This window comes from Capronia coronata (genome assembly GCF_000585585.1).
Source record: "Capronia coronata CBS 617.96 chromosome Unknown acBCG-supercont1.5, whole genome shotgun sequence".
NCBI lineage: Eukaryota > Fungi > Ascomycota > Eurotiomycetes > Chaetothyriales > Herpotrichiellaceae > Capronia > Capronia coronata.
In genome coordinates this window covers 2,226,714-2,243,105 of record NW_006912897.1, presented here as the reverse complement: position 1 = coordinate 2,243,105, position 16,392 = coordinate 2,226,714, and the positions used below count along the sequence as shown (strand labels likewise).

The 16,392-nt window shown below is 55.1% G+C and overlaps 6 protein-coding genes across 6 annotated transcripts; 2 read left to right on the top strand and 4 right to left on the bottom strand.

Annotated features, from left to right (window-relative positions):
• Positions 1 to 787: 787 nt before the first annotated feature.
• Positions 788 to 3,297, top strand: A1O1_06474 (uncharacterized protein; the record flags this gene model as incomplete). The annotated part of the gene is made up of 4 exons (XM_007727353.1): positions 788 to 1,771; positions 1,822 to 1,974; positions 2,007 to 2,131; positions 2,181 to 3,297. The coding sequence occupies 4 exons, from the start codon at positions 788 to 790 to the stop codon at positions 3,295 to 3,297; spliced, it is 2,379 nt and encodes a 792-aa protein (XP_007725543.1).
• Positions 3,298 to 3,685: 388 nt separating this feature from the next.
• Positions 3,686 to 6,075, top strand: A1O1_06473 (salicylate hydroxylase; the record flags this gene model as incomplete). Its single annotated transcript, XM_007727352.1, has 4 exons — positions 3,686 to 3,901; positions 3,962 to 4,087; positions 4,148 to 4,216; positions 4,279 to 6,075. The coding sequence occupies 4 exons, from the start codon at positions 3,686 to 3,688 to the stop codon at positions 6,073 to 6,075; spliced, it is 2,208 nt and encodes a 735-aa protein (XP_007725542.1).
• Positions 6,076 to 6,830: 755 nt separating this feature from the next.
• On the bottom strand, positions 6,831 to 8,335 carry A1O1_06472 (alcohol dehydrogenase; the record flags this gene model as incomplete). Its single annotated transcript, XM_007727351.1, has 3 exons — positions 6,831 to 7,336; positions 7,487 to 7,939; positions 8,212 to 8,335. The coding sequence occupies 3 exons, from the start codon at positions 8,333 to 8,335 to the stop codon at positions 6,831 to 6,833; spliced, it is 1,083 nt and encodes a 360-aa protein (XP_007725541.1).
• Positions 8,336 to 9,471: 1,136 nt separating this feature from the next.
• Positions 9,472 to 11,664, bottom strand: A1O1_06471 (uncharacterized protein; the record flags this gene model as incomplete). The annotated part of the gene is made up of 1 exon (XM_007727350.1): positions 9,472 to 11,664. One exon carries the CDS (start codon positions 11,662 to 11,664, stop codon positions 9,472 to 9,474), a length of 2,193 nt encoding a protein of 730 aa, XP_007725540.1.
• Positions 11,665 to 13,020: 1,356 nt separating this feature from the next.
• Positions 13,021 to 14,058, bottom strand: A1O1_06470 ([acyl-carrier-protein] S-malonyltransferase; the record flags this gene model as incomplete). Its single annotated transcript, XM_007727349.1, has 1 exon — positions 13,021 to 14,058. One exon carries the CDS (start codon positions 14,056 to 14,058, stop codon positions 13,021 to 13,023), a length of 1,038 nt encoding a protein of 345 aa, XP_007725539.1.
• Positions 14,059 to 14,783: 725 nt separating this feature from the next.
• On the bottom strand, positions 14,784 to 16,133 carry A1O1_06469 (uncharacterized protein; the record flags this gene model as incomplete). Its single annotated transcript, XM_007727348.1, has 2 exons — positions 14,784 to 15,560; positions 15,612 to 16,133. The coding sequence occupies 2 exons, from the start codon at positions 16,131 to 16,133 to the stop codon at positions 14,784 to 14,786; spliced, it is 1,299 nt and encodes a 432-aa protein (XP_007725538.1).
• Between the last annotated feature and the right edge of the window lie 259 nt (positions 16,134 to 16,392).

The window sequence follows — 16,392 nt, the reverse complement described above, 5'->3', positions numbered from 1 at the left end:
ATGCAAGTCGACGAAGACTCTCTCACCGCTGGTCAGTCCACCGGGTCGTCGGAGGCAGTGGCGGCTGGTAGACAGGGCCAAAACACAGCACCGGTAACATGCAACATCTGTGGGAAGACGTATAATCGAGTTGACCACCTCGTGCGTCATCAGCGTTCGCGTGAGTGGAAGTTGATCTTCATCGTGCTGCTTGTCTCAACCCACACACACACACACACACACACACACAAACAGTCTGCTGATACCAACCCCCGGTACAGACTCCCAGATCAAGCCGTTTCCCTGCACGGTGTGCGGCAAGGACTTTGCCAGAATGTAAGCTCATCTATCGGTCTGCTGTCTGATGTCTGATATCAGATGTCGGCTTGGAGTCGGAGTCAGGACAGCCACAAACTAACCCGCCGGGTCCGTTTCTAGAGACGCGCTCAAGCGCCATGCTGTCAACCACGACACCGGCGGAGCAGGAGCTAAGCGGCGACGGAGGGCCACGGTCGATGGAAGGTCCCGTGTGACCAAGGCATGCAACGCCTGCGCGGCGGCCAAATTGAAATGTGAAGACGAGAAACCGTGTCAACGGTGTCGTCAGAAAAAGCTGCCTTGTGTCTGTTCCGATCCTATTTCTTCCACAAACAACAACAATAACGAAAGGTCCTGGCCGTTGGGGTCCGCGCCCGGCGAGCTAGACCACCAAGGAACTTCAACGACCGATTCTCTAACACCACCACCTCGACGAGACTCGTACCTTGAAGCGCCCTCAACGACAGAGGATGCGCAGAGCCAGTCGCCCATGATCGGAGGACAGCCTGACTCAAGGTTTGCGGCATCTGGACACGGACAGGCTCACGGAGGACTCGACTACACGGCCTCCAGCTTGCAGGCTTCTTTAGCCGTGGCGGCCTCGGAGTTGACGGAGGATGACACGTCCGGGTTGGCATCGGACGGCCACGTGCAGGACACCGGATCGAATCTGGACGCAGCGGGCCTGTCGCTGGACATGTCGCAGGACTGGGACGAGTCGTCGCTGGCCTACTTCCTCAACGACATCATGCTCCCACCACTGACGCCTGTGCCTGACGGCCACGATCTCCCCAACGAACAACCGTACCATCTGCGCACGCCGCGGGACTTTCTGGATTTCGGCACCTTCAACATGGACACTCTGCCCGATCTGGACATTCACGCCCTGCAGCAGAACAATAACCATCACCTGGAGACGATGCCATCCGTGACCAACTTGAACGCGATGTTGTCGAGCCCGCTCCCAGCATCGGGGACGGCGACGCCCATCTTTGCGGACGGCATCTCTTCGGGCAATGCGGCATTCATGCGCTCCATGTGGATGTGGACGCCCACCAACCGCGACCACGGCGGCGAAGACAGTCTCAATCTCTCCTTGCCCAGCTCCGACATGGACAGCCCCGAGACGCGAGCCCTGGCAGGTCGTCCGGTCTTCCACCACCGCCTGGACAACACGTTGCGCGACAAGATCCTGGCCTCCGTGCTCGGCACCTGTGATCCTTCGCTGTACACAGCCATCGCGTCGTCGTTTCCCAGCGCCGAAATGTTGAACAAGCTGTTGCATTTCTACATGTCCACACACCTCGCCCTGACCGACCCGTGGTTGCATCTGCCCACCATCGAGCTCGACAATCAATCCCTCGAGCTCGTCATCATGATGATCTCCGCCGGCGCCGTCGTCTGCTCGGTCACTTCAATCCGCAGGCTTGGCTTTGCTCTGCAAGAGGCAGTTCGAGTGGCTTTGGCCAAGAAGGTGAGTAGTATCTAGCCCGGCATTTCTGGCCCGTCTGACCTCCTGGATAGTTTGAGACCGACAATCGCTTCACCCGAGATCTTACCACGCTGCAGGCCTTCGCGCTTCAACTCCAGGTTGGGTTATGGAGTGGCGATAAGCGTAAGATGGAACTGGCCGAAAGCTTTGCTCAGCCTCTGATCACCGCAAGTCTCTCCATCTTTGTTTCTTGTTCCCGACTAATCCGTCGAGATAGATGGTGAGACGAGCTGGACGCTTTGGTCAGCTGAGAGGGCCACTGTCAATGCCTACACCCGAGGACGCCGGCGAAACTCTGGACCTGAAATGGAGGGCATGGGTGCACGCCGAATCATACAAGAGGTAATTTCCTCACCTTTGGTCTTGAAGAGAAAATACTGATCAAGACTAGACTGGCGTGTCATCTCTTGATTCACGATGCGCAGGCGTCAATGGCTCGTGCAGTGGCACCACTTCTGTCTCCGGCGGAAATCTCGCTGGGGTTCCCGGCATCGAAACAACTCTGGTCTGCTGGCTGTGCGCGAGAATGGAGGATTCTCTGTCTCGACCATAATCTGGCTTGTCCGGACAAGAGCCTGAGCATTTCACGTGGGCTCAACAATCTGTCGCAGCTGAGAGATCAACAGAACATAGACCTCTGTTTTGCGGCCATCATCGTCATCTACAGCACTTGGGCCGTGGTTCATAGCCACCTTCAGCTCAACGCTCTGACGCGATCGCCCACATCGACCCCACGCCATAATGGATCCTTCATAAACAGCTCCCAGAACCCGGGAGTGGTTCATTTCATAGAACAGATTCTCCTGGTGCTCTCGGACTGGAACGAATCTTTCCGACCGACGATGGCCCTCGTGTCGGAAAGGACGCTCCTCGGTCTCCACGTGTCTTTTGAACAAGTGCAATTGTTTGCGGGCAAGGAAGGAGAAGATGAAGCGCGACGGGCCTTCCCCATGCTGCAACAGTGGGCCGACAGCAGCGATGCTCGCAAGGCCGTCTGGCATGCCGGTCAGATCTTGAGAGCCGCACGACGGTGTCACGCAAACGAACTCCTGGATTTTGGCGCCATCTGTCTCTATCACGCCGGCCTCACCTTTTGGGCGTATGCGGTGGTTCGAACAGCGGCTCCAAGCCACCTCCCTGGTCAGACACAGTCATCTCGCGCATTGTCCAACCCAGGTGATACAGTGTATGTCTGGCTGGACGGGGACGACTGTCCTGCCGTGCAGCGTTTCATCAGTCTCAACCGCGGCATTCCCGTGGTCCATGATGGGACGGACAGTGCCAATGGGTCAGTATCGCTGAGCAGTCCAAAGACCCTCATGGGGTTATGTATTGACCTGTTGAGGAAGAACGCAAATGCCAGGGACCACGGAGGATACCTGCCCTTGGTCGAGAATCTAAGTCAGCTGATGCGTGACCTGGGCAATGCTGCGCAAGGGGTGCTTTCCGGACAGCTGAGACGCTTCAAGGAGCACCAACCAGGAGCGCGAGGGGGTAGTATCACCTAGGAGTAGGAGTAGCCAATCCTAAAGATGTTAATAAACCAAAAGATTTGTGCAGAACGAATGCCCGGGTACTCTGGGGATAACTCCTTGTACTTCGTAGTGTCAATCTCCTCCACATCACCCGAGGAGGGTTTGTCCACATTCCTTCCCGACATCCCCACACTCCGGTTCGTGCGCCATATCGAGGGTCAAATCCGGAGGCGGCCGCATTACCGGCCCTCGGCAGTATCAAGTTGCGAGAAGATATATTGTGCTGGCTGAGCATATCAAAGTGATGTTTGATTCCCAAAAGCCCAAGAGCCCAAGAGCTTCATCAAAGTTTCGTTCAAAGAAGCCCACGAGAGGTCAAATCTGCGTGAACCTCTAGAAAGAAATTGGCGAAACCTCTACAATGATTGCGAAAGACGAGGTGAATGGCTCGAACGTACCTGCCGAGTCGTCTACATCCCAGCCCACCACTGTAAATGGGCATACAAATGGAAACTCGAATGGCAGCCTTGACGAGGTAGAGGAGAGCTCCGGCTCCCTGAAGATCGTCATTGTTGGAGCAGGCATCGGGGGCTTGACTGCTGCGATAGCCTTGAGAAAACAAGGCCACCAAGTGACAGTATGTAATTGGAGGTCCTTTTCATCGACCAAGGACATGAGCTGATATCGGGGTACCTAGCTGCTCGAGCAGTCCCGGTTTGCCCAGGAACTGGGCGCTGCTGTCCACCTGGCACCCAATTGCAATGGCATTCTTCGACGGCTGGGCATAATGGCCGAGGAGTTTGGAGCGAACACCATGGACTCGGTGAGACCGACCCTGAGTTTTCCCTCGTAGGAAGCGGGTCGCATGTCTAACGTGTCCCAGTTTTCCGAATACAACGCCGACGGCTCACACGTCAGATCCATTCCGACCATGCCCCATCTGTGGCAACATGTAAGTGCTCCCAAGAACATCGGCGTGGGACAGAGCAATTGATTGATTGTCGTTTTCTCCAGCCGTGGCACCTTGCTCACCGAGTCCGGCTACACACTGCTCTCAAGCAGAAGGCGACCTCCCCGGACGGACCTGGACGGCCAGCACAGCTGTTGACTTCCAGTCGGGTCGTGTCCATCGACGTCTCCAAGGGTATCGTCACGACGAAGGATGGGACTCAGTACCGCGGAGACGTGGTAGTCGGAGCCGATGGCGTCCACTCGATTGCCCGTCTCTCCATTCCCGGCTGGGACAAGACGACGTTCGACTCCGGCAAGAGCGCTTTTCGGTTCATGATTCCTCGATCTGCGGCCGCAGAGAACCCGGTGACCAGCAAGTTCTGCAACAAGCCTGGCGAGTTGGTTGCCATCTTTGCGCCCGACCGTCGCGTCGTGGTCTACCCGACCAACGACAACCAGGAGTTGAATTTCGTGTGCATCCACCCCAGCGCGTTGACTGGGGCCAACGACGACTGGAACAACGAGACGAGCATCGAGAAGTTGCTGGACGTGTATGGGGACTTCGATCCGTCGGTTCGAGCGTTGCTGGCCAAGGCCAATCCGGCCACCCTCAAGGTCTGGAACCTGCTGGACATGGACAAATTGCCCACGTTCGTCCATGGCCGTTTGGCGTTGCTGGGAGACGCTGCCCATCCCTTCCTGCCTCATCAAGGCCAAGGCGCCGGCATGGCCATCGAGGACGCGGCGTCCCTCGCGGTCATGCTCTCCGACGTCACATCCGCCGCGACCGAGATCCCCGACCGACTGCGGCTGTACAACGAGGCGAGGTACGAACGCGCACACGCGATCCAGGAGTTCTCCCGCCTGGTGGGCCAGGACGAGAAAGATCGTACCCAGCGCGTCGACATGGTCCAGTACACCAACACCAACTTCGGGCACGACGAGTGGGACTCGTCGTCGCAGAAACTGCGGGAATGGCAGTGGTCACGAAGCCCGGTCTACTGGCGCCAACCCATCGCGTTCGGGCCGATGCCTGGCCCTCGACAGACGTTCACGGGCGCGCCTCAGGACGGGCGAGCTTCGGTGACCACGACGGCGGCGATCAAGTTCAAGACCTCGCGGACCCTCCTCGAGAATCTCTTCCCTCCGGGCGAAAAGAGAAAAGGGCTGAAGTTCCAGAGCCCTGGCACGGTTGCGTATGCATCAATAGCGACGACGACCCTGGACAAGATGGACTGGCTGGGCGGCGGCGGGTACAACTTCTGGGGTCTCTTCATCCACGGGATCCAATACACGCGCAAGGACGGCAGCGTCTTCAAGGGCAGCTACCTGCCCATCCTGTTCGAGAACCTCACCGACCCCATCGTCAGTGGCCGCGAGGAACTGGGCATGCCCAAGCTCTTCTCCGACATCGACGTGCACCGCCGAGGCGATGATGCCTACTACATCACCAACAGTTGGAAGGGTGCCGTCTGGGCCAATTGCCGACTTACGGGCCTGAAGGAGGTCGACCTTTCCAAGACTGGAGGTAGTGGTGGTAGTGTCTCCGGAGAGGCCGACGACGGCCAACTGGTGTATCGGTACATGCCCACCGTCGGCCGCGAGGGAAAGGGTCATGCGGCCGAAGAGTACTTCGCCATCGTGCCCACGGCGGAAGAACAGCCCGTGCCAAAAGTGCGCCGCTCCTTCGAGGCTTCTGAAGCGAGCCTCAAGATCGACGGTCTCGACTGGATCGCCCTGCCGACGCTCCACCACATCGTCAGTCGTCTGGCCGAGCTTCCCGTGTACGAGGTGGTGGGAGCAAAAGTCACCGAGTCAGTGGGCGTGCCGGATCTTGCGTCTTGTCGGAGGATCGAGTGAAGGACTGGTCTGTCTCGTGTAGGAGACGGTAGTGGTAGTGCAGATGTCGGAAAGAAGGATTTCCGTATCTCGTCCAATCCAAAGGTCCATGTATGTGCTTTACGTAGTTGTGTCCTTGGCATTCGCCGGATTCACGCTCAACTTGTGCATCTTGATCGTCGAACAGTAGAGCAGATGGTAAAAAGACGGGGAGCTCGATGAGGCTGCGAGTATAGGTTAGTGCGGATTAGGGCGGCGTGACCGATATGCCCGAAGGAGCATGAGCGGACCTCGGAGCTACCGGACATCTGCCGGAGATCTACCGGCCTCGACCTAATTCAATTTATCATTCATCGTATCGGTGAGGTGTACTACGAGCTGGGTGTAACCACCGTTGGGTGGTTGCCATAGGGTGCACGGTTACGTCTCTCTCGTCTCGTCTCAACTTCTCTCTGCATTCAGATCACAGCAAGAAGCACTGGCAGAGGCCAAAGCAGCCGACATTGGAGCAATTTGCAGTCTTCTTGGAGGGCCATTTTCATGACTATTTTAATGTGAGATCCGTAGCTAGTACATACATCGATCGCTCCAGTCTTTCCAGGTCATTCGTTTTCACTCCTTACCACTCAGATATAACATTCCGGCGGAACCACGCAGAGGGCGCTCAGATTCAGCAGCTCGTCGAGCTCGATTGACCATGTTTATCCAAGCATAGCCTGACTTGAAACGTCTTCCCGGCAGCGGCTTCGATTTCCCTTGCTCCCATCGGCGATTCTTCAACTATGTCCCACGACTGCTTTCGGCTTGTACGGTTCCTCGAGGTACTTCATCTCGCCGTCGGTCAAGGTCTTCCCGCGAACCTCACAGGCCTCTTCGAGCCGGTTGAGACTACTGAATCCGACGATGGGGATTGTTCCTTTCTGAATGATCCACGCCAGAGCGACCTGGCTCATCTTCCAGCCTTTCTTGTCGGCGAGTTCCTGGACGCGTTGGATGATGGCGGTGTCGGCGTCATCCAGACCGGAAAACATCGGGTTGCCCTTCATGCTCTCTTCACGGGTGGTGGACGCGGACCCCAACGGACGGGCCAGGTGCCCGCGGTACAGCGGCGCCCAGGGGATCAGGCCGACGCCGGTCTCGTGGCAGTAGGGGATCATTTCGCGTTCTTCCTCGCGGTAGCACAGCGAGTAGTGGTTCTGCATGGAGACGAATTTGGTCCAGCCGTGGATTTCGGCGCAGTGTTGCATTTTGGTGAATTGGTAGGTCCACATGCTGCTGGCGCCTAGAGTTGAGAGAGGGTTAGGATAAATGGTGTGACAAAAACAGTCACCAGAAACAGTCACCAGAAACAGCCATCAAGAACCAGAATGAATGGTACAAGTACAACAAGACAGATGAACAAAAGGGAAAAGAAAATCATTCTCTCTCTTACCAATATATCTCACTTTCCCAGCCTCCACAAGATCGTGCAATGCCTTCATAGTCTCCTCGACCGGCACCGTCGCGTCAAACCGATGGATCTGCAACAGGTCGAGATAACTCGTGCCCAGCCGTTCCAGACTGGCGTCCACGGCGTTGAAGATGGCCGTGCGGCTCAGGCCGTGCTGGTTGACGTAGTCTTTGCTCCGCTTCAATTCCTCCGGGTACTTGATGGTCTGGAGGCCCGGTTCTTCGCCGACAATGCCGAAGCATTTGGACAGCAGGACCAGCTTGTGGCGCGGGAGCTTGTGTTTCTTGATCGTCGCGCCGATCAGCTGCTCCGAGACGCCGTTGGAATACAGGTTGGCCGTGTCCCATGTGTTCAGGCCGCGGTCGTAGGCGCCCTTGAGGAGCTTGTCGACTTCGTCTTCGTCCGAGATGACCCATGGTTGCCAGTCTTTGTGGCCTGTCGGAGAGAAGATTTGGTTAGTTCAATTTGGTTTTGGTAGGGCAGCACATGGGAGGCGCATGACGGTAGACGCTGGTCATGGAGCCGGTTGCCTGTCAACCCTGATTCTCCGTTCGAACGTCCCGTTCCCATCTTTTGAACTTTGTTGTCACATGATCGATAGTATACCAGACCCGGTAGACGCTTGGACTGGGGAAACATATATACAGAAAGAAGAAGAGGAAAGAGAAGAAGGAGAAGAAGAACAACAACAAGAAGAAAAAACTCACCAAGCGACATAGCTCCCAAAATAGGAACCGACACTCGCAACCCCGAGGCCCCCAGCTGCGCATACGAGACTTTGGTATTATCCAGACTCTCCTGGAGCGACTTAGGAAGACCGGCGTCACCCATTTTGCTTATATTCTGCGTCGGAAGAAGAGCGTCAAATATATGAAGGTGTGGTGGTGGTGGTGGTGGTGGTGGTGGTATCAATCGTCGAGACTTCAAGGACTTGATCAGTTCAGGCAAGAGATATTCCGACGTCCAGATAAACCCTGGTATTTATATTTTAATTCTCACGAGAGAGGGGAAAGACAAGATAGGACGCGACGGGACGGGAGAGAGCTTGAGCTTGAGCTTGAGCTTGAGCTTGATAAATACCGGAGACAGTAGGTACCTACCTCGCCCATTTCTCCCACCTCGGCTTGGTGCCTTTTTCCCCAAATGCAAGAGACTATCTCCCGTCAATGAGACTGATCCTGATACCGATATTGGTGCCGATACTGAATAGGTACTGACAAATCAAACCCCTCCGACCCCCAACGCCTTCTAATCTCCAAACTTACCTAGGTAGTAAATAGTAAATAAATAGTATTGCCGTTTCGGTCGTGGACACTGGATACTGGAGGAGGCGATGGTGGGGTATCGCGGAGTTTGGAGCCGATATGGCCGTAAAGTCCACCACCACCACGTCAAGGTATATTCCTCAAGATATATTTTAGAAGGGGGTGACCTTTCTTGACCTGCTGCTGTAGCCATTTACAGAGTAAGGACAAAGATATATATGGCGGATATCAGGTTACCTCCCTGCCTGTATACCATACAATGCCATGCACCATGCACCATACAACCAATGTGTATCCTGGACAGCAAAACACAGAATTCGGAGATGAGAGAGTTAACTACCCATTAGTGTTATGGTAAGATCAGATATTGTCGTCAGATACCGATTATATCAGTTCCAACCTCACTGCAACCCAATGAGTACCACCAAAAAAGGTACTCGTACAGAAGCAGAGACACCGGTTTTATCCCAAAGCAACCTGGTCTCATGCTCAAGTCGAATACCACCTACCGAAAAACTCGTCCAGACCAGATGTGCACATGTACAGTGGAACGCCGTTCTCTCCATTGTATCCATGAATTTCATGCCCGAGTTTGTCTCATTTTCGTTCCACCCTCTTTTTCATATGACGCATATATGGTCCCAACAAAGACCAACCCTAAGTGTTTTGTTTTTGTTTTTGTCCTTGTCTTTCGGCTTCGTGTCATCTATGCCCGATCAGAATCAAATCCATGGCATCCTCCTCTTCATCCTCATCCTCGTCCTCCATAATCTCGTCATGACTGCTCTCGGACTGTGAATCGGAATCCACCTCAGCGTCCACCGCGTCATGTTGACTCGGCGAACTCGGTCGGCCCCAAAAGTCCAGGTGGTCGTCATCTTCCAGAGGCGTCGTGCCACGTCGAGGCACCGGCGCCGCAGCACGAGCAACAGCTTCTGCACTGCGCTGACCCGTGCCAAAGTAATTTCCGTGGCCTACCACCGGCGATGACGAACGGGCCGATCGGCTGGTGGGTGACCGGGGCAGCAACCAGGATGACCGGCTTCTAAGAGATTGGGGTTGGGTCTCGATGGAACGGGGGAGGCCTTCAATGTCGACGGGCTGGGTCATCTGGTCGGTCGGAGTGTGACTCTGGCTTGCCGTGATGGCCGCCTCGCTGACCTCGGCTTCTTGCGCGGCACGCTCCTGTGCCGCATACAATTGAGGCGTCTCGTCGGCGCCCAAGAGCTCCAACTGGGTCGTGTTGTATGAGTCGCAGATGGCACATTTCAACCCTAGCCAGTGATATTTGGTCACACTCCGACTGTTGCAATCGTTGCAGAATATGTATGCTCGGTTGTCGCGGTATTCTTCCGGCATCGGCTGTTCTTCAATGTGTTTGTCCAATCGCCGGAATTGACTTTCCATGTTGGCAATGCTTTTGGAGCATAACGGGCATTTGTAACTGGCATTGCACCACTCGGCAAAACAGGACTCGTGAATGCTGTGACCGCAACGCATAAACGCCACCGGCTTGTTGGAAGTGAACATGTACTCTCCACAAATCGGACAGTCGCATTTGGTGCTTCTCTCGATGCATTTGTGCGTGCTCTCGGCCTGGATCGACATACACGCGGCACAGGTCCGGCAGTGGAAGAAGTCTTTGCCGAGACCCTCCCCTAATCGACAGATGCCGCAATCGTCGCAGTGGTAGATCGATTTGGCCGGGTCGTTGTTCCACAGTTTGCACACGGGACAATAGTAACAGGCTGTTTGGACATGGCACATCTTGCAAAACTGGCCCACCGGTTGGGGGGTATTGCAAAGCATACATAGCATGTTTCGGGTGTCCCGGCGTGGGAGGGTATGGTTTTCGACTTCGTCATGACACAATCGGCACGTGTACCATCTCTCGCATGAATTGCACTGCATTTTCACGTTCCGCTTGTAATGGGGGCAGCCAAGCTGTGGTGTGGATGATTCTTCTGACGCGTCTAACATGTCCGGGGCGGGTTCGTCGAGTGGTGCGTAAGTAGGAACGAGATCCTCCGGCGTAAGGTTGTAGACGACTTCTTGGCTAACCCCCGACATCAAGGAGCCAGAGGACGCCGGTCGTCGAGGAGAGTCAAGTGGCCGCCGTGGAGGTTTGGCAGGTCGTAGGGCCTGCGTGATCTGGTAGCGTTCCATCATCAACCCATGTACAAGCCTCGACTTCTCGACCGGTGTGCCGGGTCCTGACCAGATCGCACGGATTCTTCGTCGGAGAGGTCCCATCCCATCGTCTTCTGGTAATACCCCGGATCCATCTCTCCGGCGGTGTGCAGTCGCGTCATATTCTTCCCGTCCAAATTCCGTCAAGACCGTCCTCGCGGGACCTAGATGGCCGGCCGCGGGTGGATCAGACGCCGCATGAGGTCTGGCATTGTCTTCGTGGAATCGGGATCTATACGACAATTCTCGAGCGGGGTTTAGTGAAGTTTCGCTGCTGGTGCGATTGCCTCCGAGCAAGTCCGGCCGTGAAGGTTGTGGTAGAGCTTCCGTTTCGAGGAGTGGGAATTCGGTGCCAGGGCCATCTTCCCTGCCTGATGGTAACGGTTCACGCGCCGAGTCATCCATTGCCTCGAGGGCAGGAGAAGGGAACTGATCGAGGTCGAGGTCGAGGTCGTTCAACTGGTTGGCCCATAATTGAAGGGCCCGCGTGAACGACTGCGCGATGGTTTCGGGGTCGTCTCCGTCCGTTCCCTCGAGGGAAGGAGGAGGTGACGTGGTCCAAAGCCGAGAAGGATTCCACTGTTGTAAATCCGGGACGGCAGGGAGGAAACTGGGCGATTCGTCTGCGCCACTGCTGAGGCGAGAAAACCGCCGTGCTTGGCGCAGGACAGGTTCGACGATGAAGGAGGGAAGGTATTCACTCATTGAAGACGAGCGACATGCATTGCTATCGGTACGGATGGAGTTGCTATTTGTCTTGTCGAGTCCGTCGGATGGGTTTGGCAGCGAGGTCAGGAAGAAGAGCAGGCGACGAAGATCCCTGTCAGTAGAAACATGGGGAAGTTGAGAAAAGGGAGTCGAGAAAGGAGAGTCTGACGTCGTGGCAAAAGCGACAAGCAGGAACCTTTGACGTGCAGTGGTTCTGGCAGAATGATGGATGCTGCCAATCTGTCTGACATGTGAATACTATTCACCGCTAGTGTCACGTGACAGGATTGGTCAGCAAGGCTGGCATCAAACGGCATGAAAGGACATAATAAGGAAGAATTATTCGAGTTGTCGAGAGTGATAGCATTATATCTTTAGCGGAGACCGTCATAACAACCAATATTTCTGCCAGTCATCAGGTCGAAGCGATGGAGTCCGCGTGCGTTTGGGACATCCAGGCTGGGGAAGACCAGCCCTCGTCAGGCTACATCTTCGAGATATACGCAGTGACAACCAGCTTAAGCGCTCATGCGATGGGGCAGAAAAGATGTTGCTCTCAAAATATGTCATGCGGTTAAGCATCCTTCCCACAACGCTGAATCGTTGGTGCCAGCCCTTGCGCCCTTGGGGTTCCGGCTGTGAAGTTGGATACAACACCAACACCAACACCAGCCGCTTGACTGCAGCGCAGACACACATCACATGTTCAACATCACATGTTCACACACGCACAATAAAAAGAAAAGAAACAGACTATTCCTGTAGCAAAGAGACAAAAACTTTTTCCAGGAACCCCTCGAGTCGGGGGTCTTGGGAAGTGAAACCCGGGTTCGCAGGGTTTTTCCGTTTGGCAGGTTCGCTGGTTGGTGATAACCCGGATTCGCAGGGTTAGAAAGTTCGAAGGAAGACGATCGCTGGTTGGTGTCAACCCGGGTTCGCAGGGTTGGATCGATCGCGGTTCGAACCGAGGACTTTTTCGCCTAGAAGCTCGCCGCCTGCCACTTAGTTGAATGCCGTGTCGTAACCGCTCGGCTAAATGGTTTGACCTGAACTCACTTCTAGGGGTCTTTGCGTTGAGGACAAAATTTGGGGATTTAAAATATAACCCTTCAATTTCGCTGGCTCATGTGACCGGTGATTCCCAGCACACTGCACGAGACTCTGTGACTCTCTGCGCAGGACTTCGACATGACAACATTCCTCACCGTCGCCTCACAACTCTCTCTTGTGGCACGCACCTTTTCAACTTTTGAATGATACGGCGTCCCGTCTGATGGTATCCTCACCCTGACATCCGTCGACAGGTACCCATCGTGCAGTGTCCGTTCCTTGCATCTGGCCATTGCTGGATGCTCATTTGCCTTCCGCGACCCTGCTCTCATCTTCTTTGGCGGCATCTTCGAGTCCGCGCAGAGCCTCCTCGATCTCTGCCGGCTCAGTAATGGACCAGACACCACCGCCCTTGGCTGATGACCGACCGACTTCCTTGGACACCAGGTTCCGACCAACCTTCCCAGGCCCCACTCCCAGATACCGGCGCGTTCCTGCTTGCCTGTCCAGGTACTTGATCGAATCCCACCAGAGGACAGTGTCAATGGCTTGCCTAGCGAGGTTGTTCATGAGGTCTTCTTTGGACTCGAATGGACGTGCGGTCACGTTGCTGATACAGGGCATTTGTCCGGGGAACGTCACCTTGTCGGGATCCAATGCTTTCTTCATAAACTCATACGCCGGCATCATGATCGGGCTGTGGAACGCCGAGCGTGATTTCAGCTCGACCGCCCGTGGATCATGTCCACCAAACTCTCGAATGTGGACCAGCAGGTTGCGTATGCGTTGGAAGCTGCCGCTGAGGACTATCTGATTCTTCGAATTGGCATTGGCGATGGAGACCTGTTGGATGGCTGGTGTAGCGCTCGAGTCATCTTTGGCGCCTTCAGCTCCATGGCTAAGGAACTCTTTGACCGCTGCGATCAATGGCTCTAACTGCTCCGGCTCGCAGACCAGGGCTATCATGCCAAAGTCTTCGCCCGACTCTTCCTTGGCCTTTCTCGTGCATTCTCCCATCACCTCGCCTCGTTTCCGGACCAAGTCAAGAGCATATGCATATTCCAAGTTGCCGGCCGCCACCAGAGCTGCATATTCCCCCAGGCTGTGTCCGAGCGTGACATTGATCACCTCTTCCGTCTTGAACCCAAACTCTTGCTCCAGCACCCTCAGGATCATGACCGACACCGCCATAATCGCCGGTTGTGCGTTTTCCGTCTTGTCTAGCATATACATTGGGCCCTCGTCAATGAGGGTGGAGAGTTTGCAGCGGACAATGTCATCCATCTCCTCTAAGAATGGTTTGCATATTCTGGGAAAGGCCTCCACCCAGGGTCTAGCCATGCCTTTCCTCTGAACTCCATGACCAGGGAAGAATAGGGCCGTGCGAAGGACGGGTTCGGAAGTGGTGGCATAGCTTCGGAGGGGACGATGGAGGCATCGTCCAAGACCGCGGAGGGCTGGGCGAGGAGGGCTGCACATCATGGCGGGCGTTTCAAGACGACAGAGGAGGTCGTTCTACGGCATCCCGTGTGGTTATGGACTTCAGTAGTGGAAGAACCTATCGAAAAGGATGTCTGAAGGTCAGATGTGGTCAGTTGATCTTACCCAAGGCAAATCGTGAAGGCATCAAAGGGACGGAGAGTGTGGAAACGTTGAATGGATTCCATGAGCCCGAGAACCGGGGCATGGGGAGCAATTGCGGAGAGGAGGTTTGGCAGCAAGGAACACTTGACGGTGGACACCCAAGACACCCTTATTAGAACAAGGCCCGGGAAGACACGCGAGTTATTTCCGAGCTCACGTGCAGTGCAGTGTCTCCCCAACCGCCTTCCAAGTTCCCAGCTTCTACCACAGCACAGCACAGCACAGCACAGCAGAGCACATTACATTCTTGGCCTTTGTCTCTGGTCAGGTACTTCGTCTAAAAGATCGTTGTACGATCTCGTTGAGGTGCCCATATCAGGAGGTGCTGTACATACAACAGCGTCGCGGCCTTCTTATTGTTACATGGGCGGACCTATCATCAAGGCCGTCGTTATTCGTTCCGTCTGTGGTCCAGACTTTCATCACAACTCCAATCCTCCTTCATTCAACAAGACTAAATCATTCCTACCCCTTCCATCCGAATCATAACCGCTCATTTCTGACCGAGTATCGCGAGAGATACGGGCAACATCCTTCACATACTGAGGGATCGAGCCCGAGCGAACCTCGAAGTCGGTTCTGGCGGTGATGACCCCTTCGTGCTGCGGCTGACTTGCCAGCTGCTGTTCCTCTGAATCTCGGCCACGAAATGACTGAGGTCTGGACCGACTGAACAAGTCTCTCTTGTCGTGTTTTGGAGCCTGCCCGACCTCGTCTTCCGGCCCTGTAATGGTGGTGGTCGTGCCCCAGAACCCTTCTCCGGAGTGCCTCCAACCATAAGTATCCAAGCCGAGAGCATCAGCCGCCGGGGGATCGGGGCTGAATATCAACGCATGTCTGGTACATGCATACATGAGCACGTCAAGCCAGCCGCAGCAGGAGATGGCCGCCCCGGCGACACAGTACCACCAGTATGGCACTGGAATGCCCGTCATGGATGCCATGCGTCCCCCGGCCAGTGGCAGTGTGCAAATCACATACACCACGGGATAAAGGATCATGTATCGTGTGGCTCGTCTGAGGACGGCCGGGTTGCTTCCATTCTCGACGCCGGCAATCTCATGTGGGTGCCGCCGTGCATGAGAAGTGATCGCAAGGTATATCAGCCCATACACGACAATCGTACCAAACATGCAAACGAAAATCCAGAAATAGTGCAGCCACAGTCGGAGATTCTCGTGTTTGTGGTTGATCCAGCACTGTAAATGTGTGAGCTAATGAGATGGCTGCAGCAGAAAGAGTCGTCTTACCCAAGCGCCAGCCCTCACGTACAGATTGGGGTCTATCGCGACACCAATGATTGCCATTGCATAGACAAATGTCCACGCGCCTGCAATGGCTGAAATGAATACCCTGTTTGGGACGCGTCTGCCTCTGACCACGGAGAAAAAGGTATGGATGGCGATTGCGAGAATGAACACCCCAGATGCCAGATCTCCGGTGGAAATGAACCAGCCATTCACCCAGCACGTCGTTGTTCCATCCTCAATCTTGTTCGTGGCAAGAAAACGAGCACTGAGGGCAAAGGCCACAGCTTGCTGTATGTCGGCCAGAAGCAGGTTGTATATCAGGACGAGGAATTGATTAGCACCCTGTCGAAGCTGCCCTCGGAAGTACCAGGAACACAGTCGATAGGTCAAAAAGCTGAACAGGCTGAAGGTGGCAACGAGCGAGAGAGTCCCGAAAAAGGCTATCGCCAGCAGACCGCGTCGCACGATGCCGGGCAGAGGATCCAGTGTGCCGCTGTACAGCGACCACGGGGGCAAGGCCATGGTCGCCCGACCTACAGAATGGTCTTCTTCACATGGGACTCATGCGGAAGAAGTCTCGAGTGCTGTATTCACAGTATTAATATGAAGCAAAAGCCATATGCAAAGCTCCCGCCCCTGTCACCTCCATTTATGTCACCTACCGTAATATTGAACGTTTCGCGCTGGAACGGTGGCCAGGGCGCGTGCCCTGTGCCCTTGGCCAGAAAGACGGCTCGACGGAATGGTTCTGGGTAACAATATGGAAAGCTGAACGCTCGAG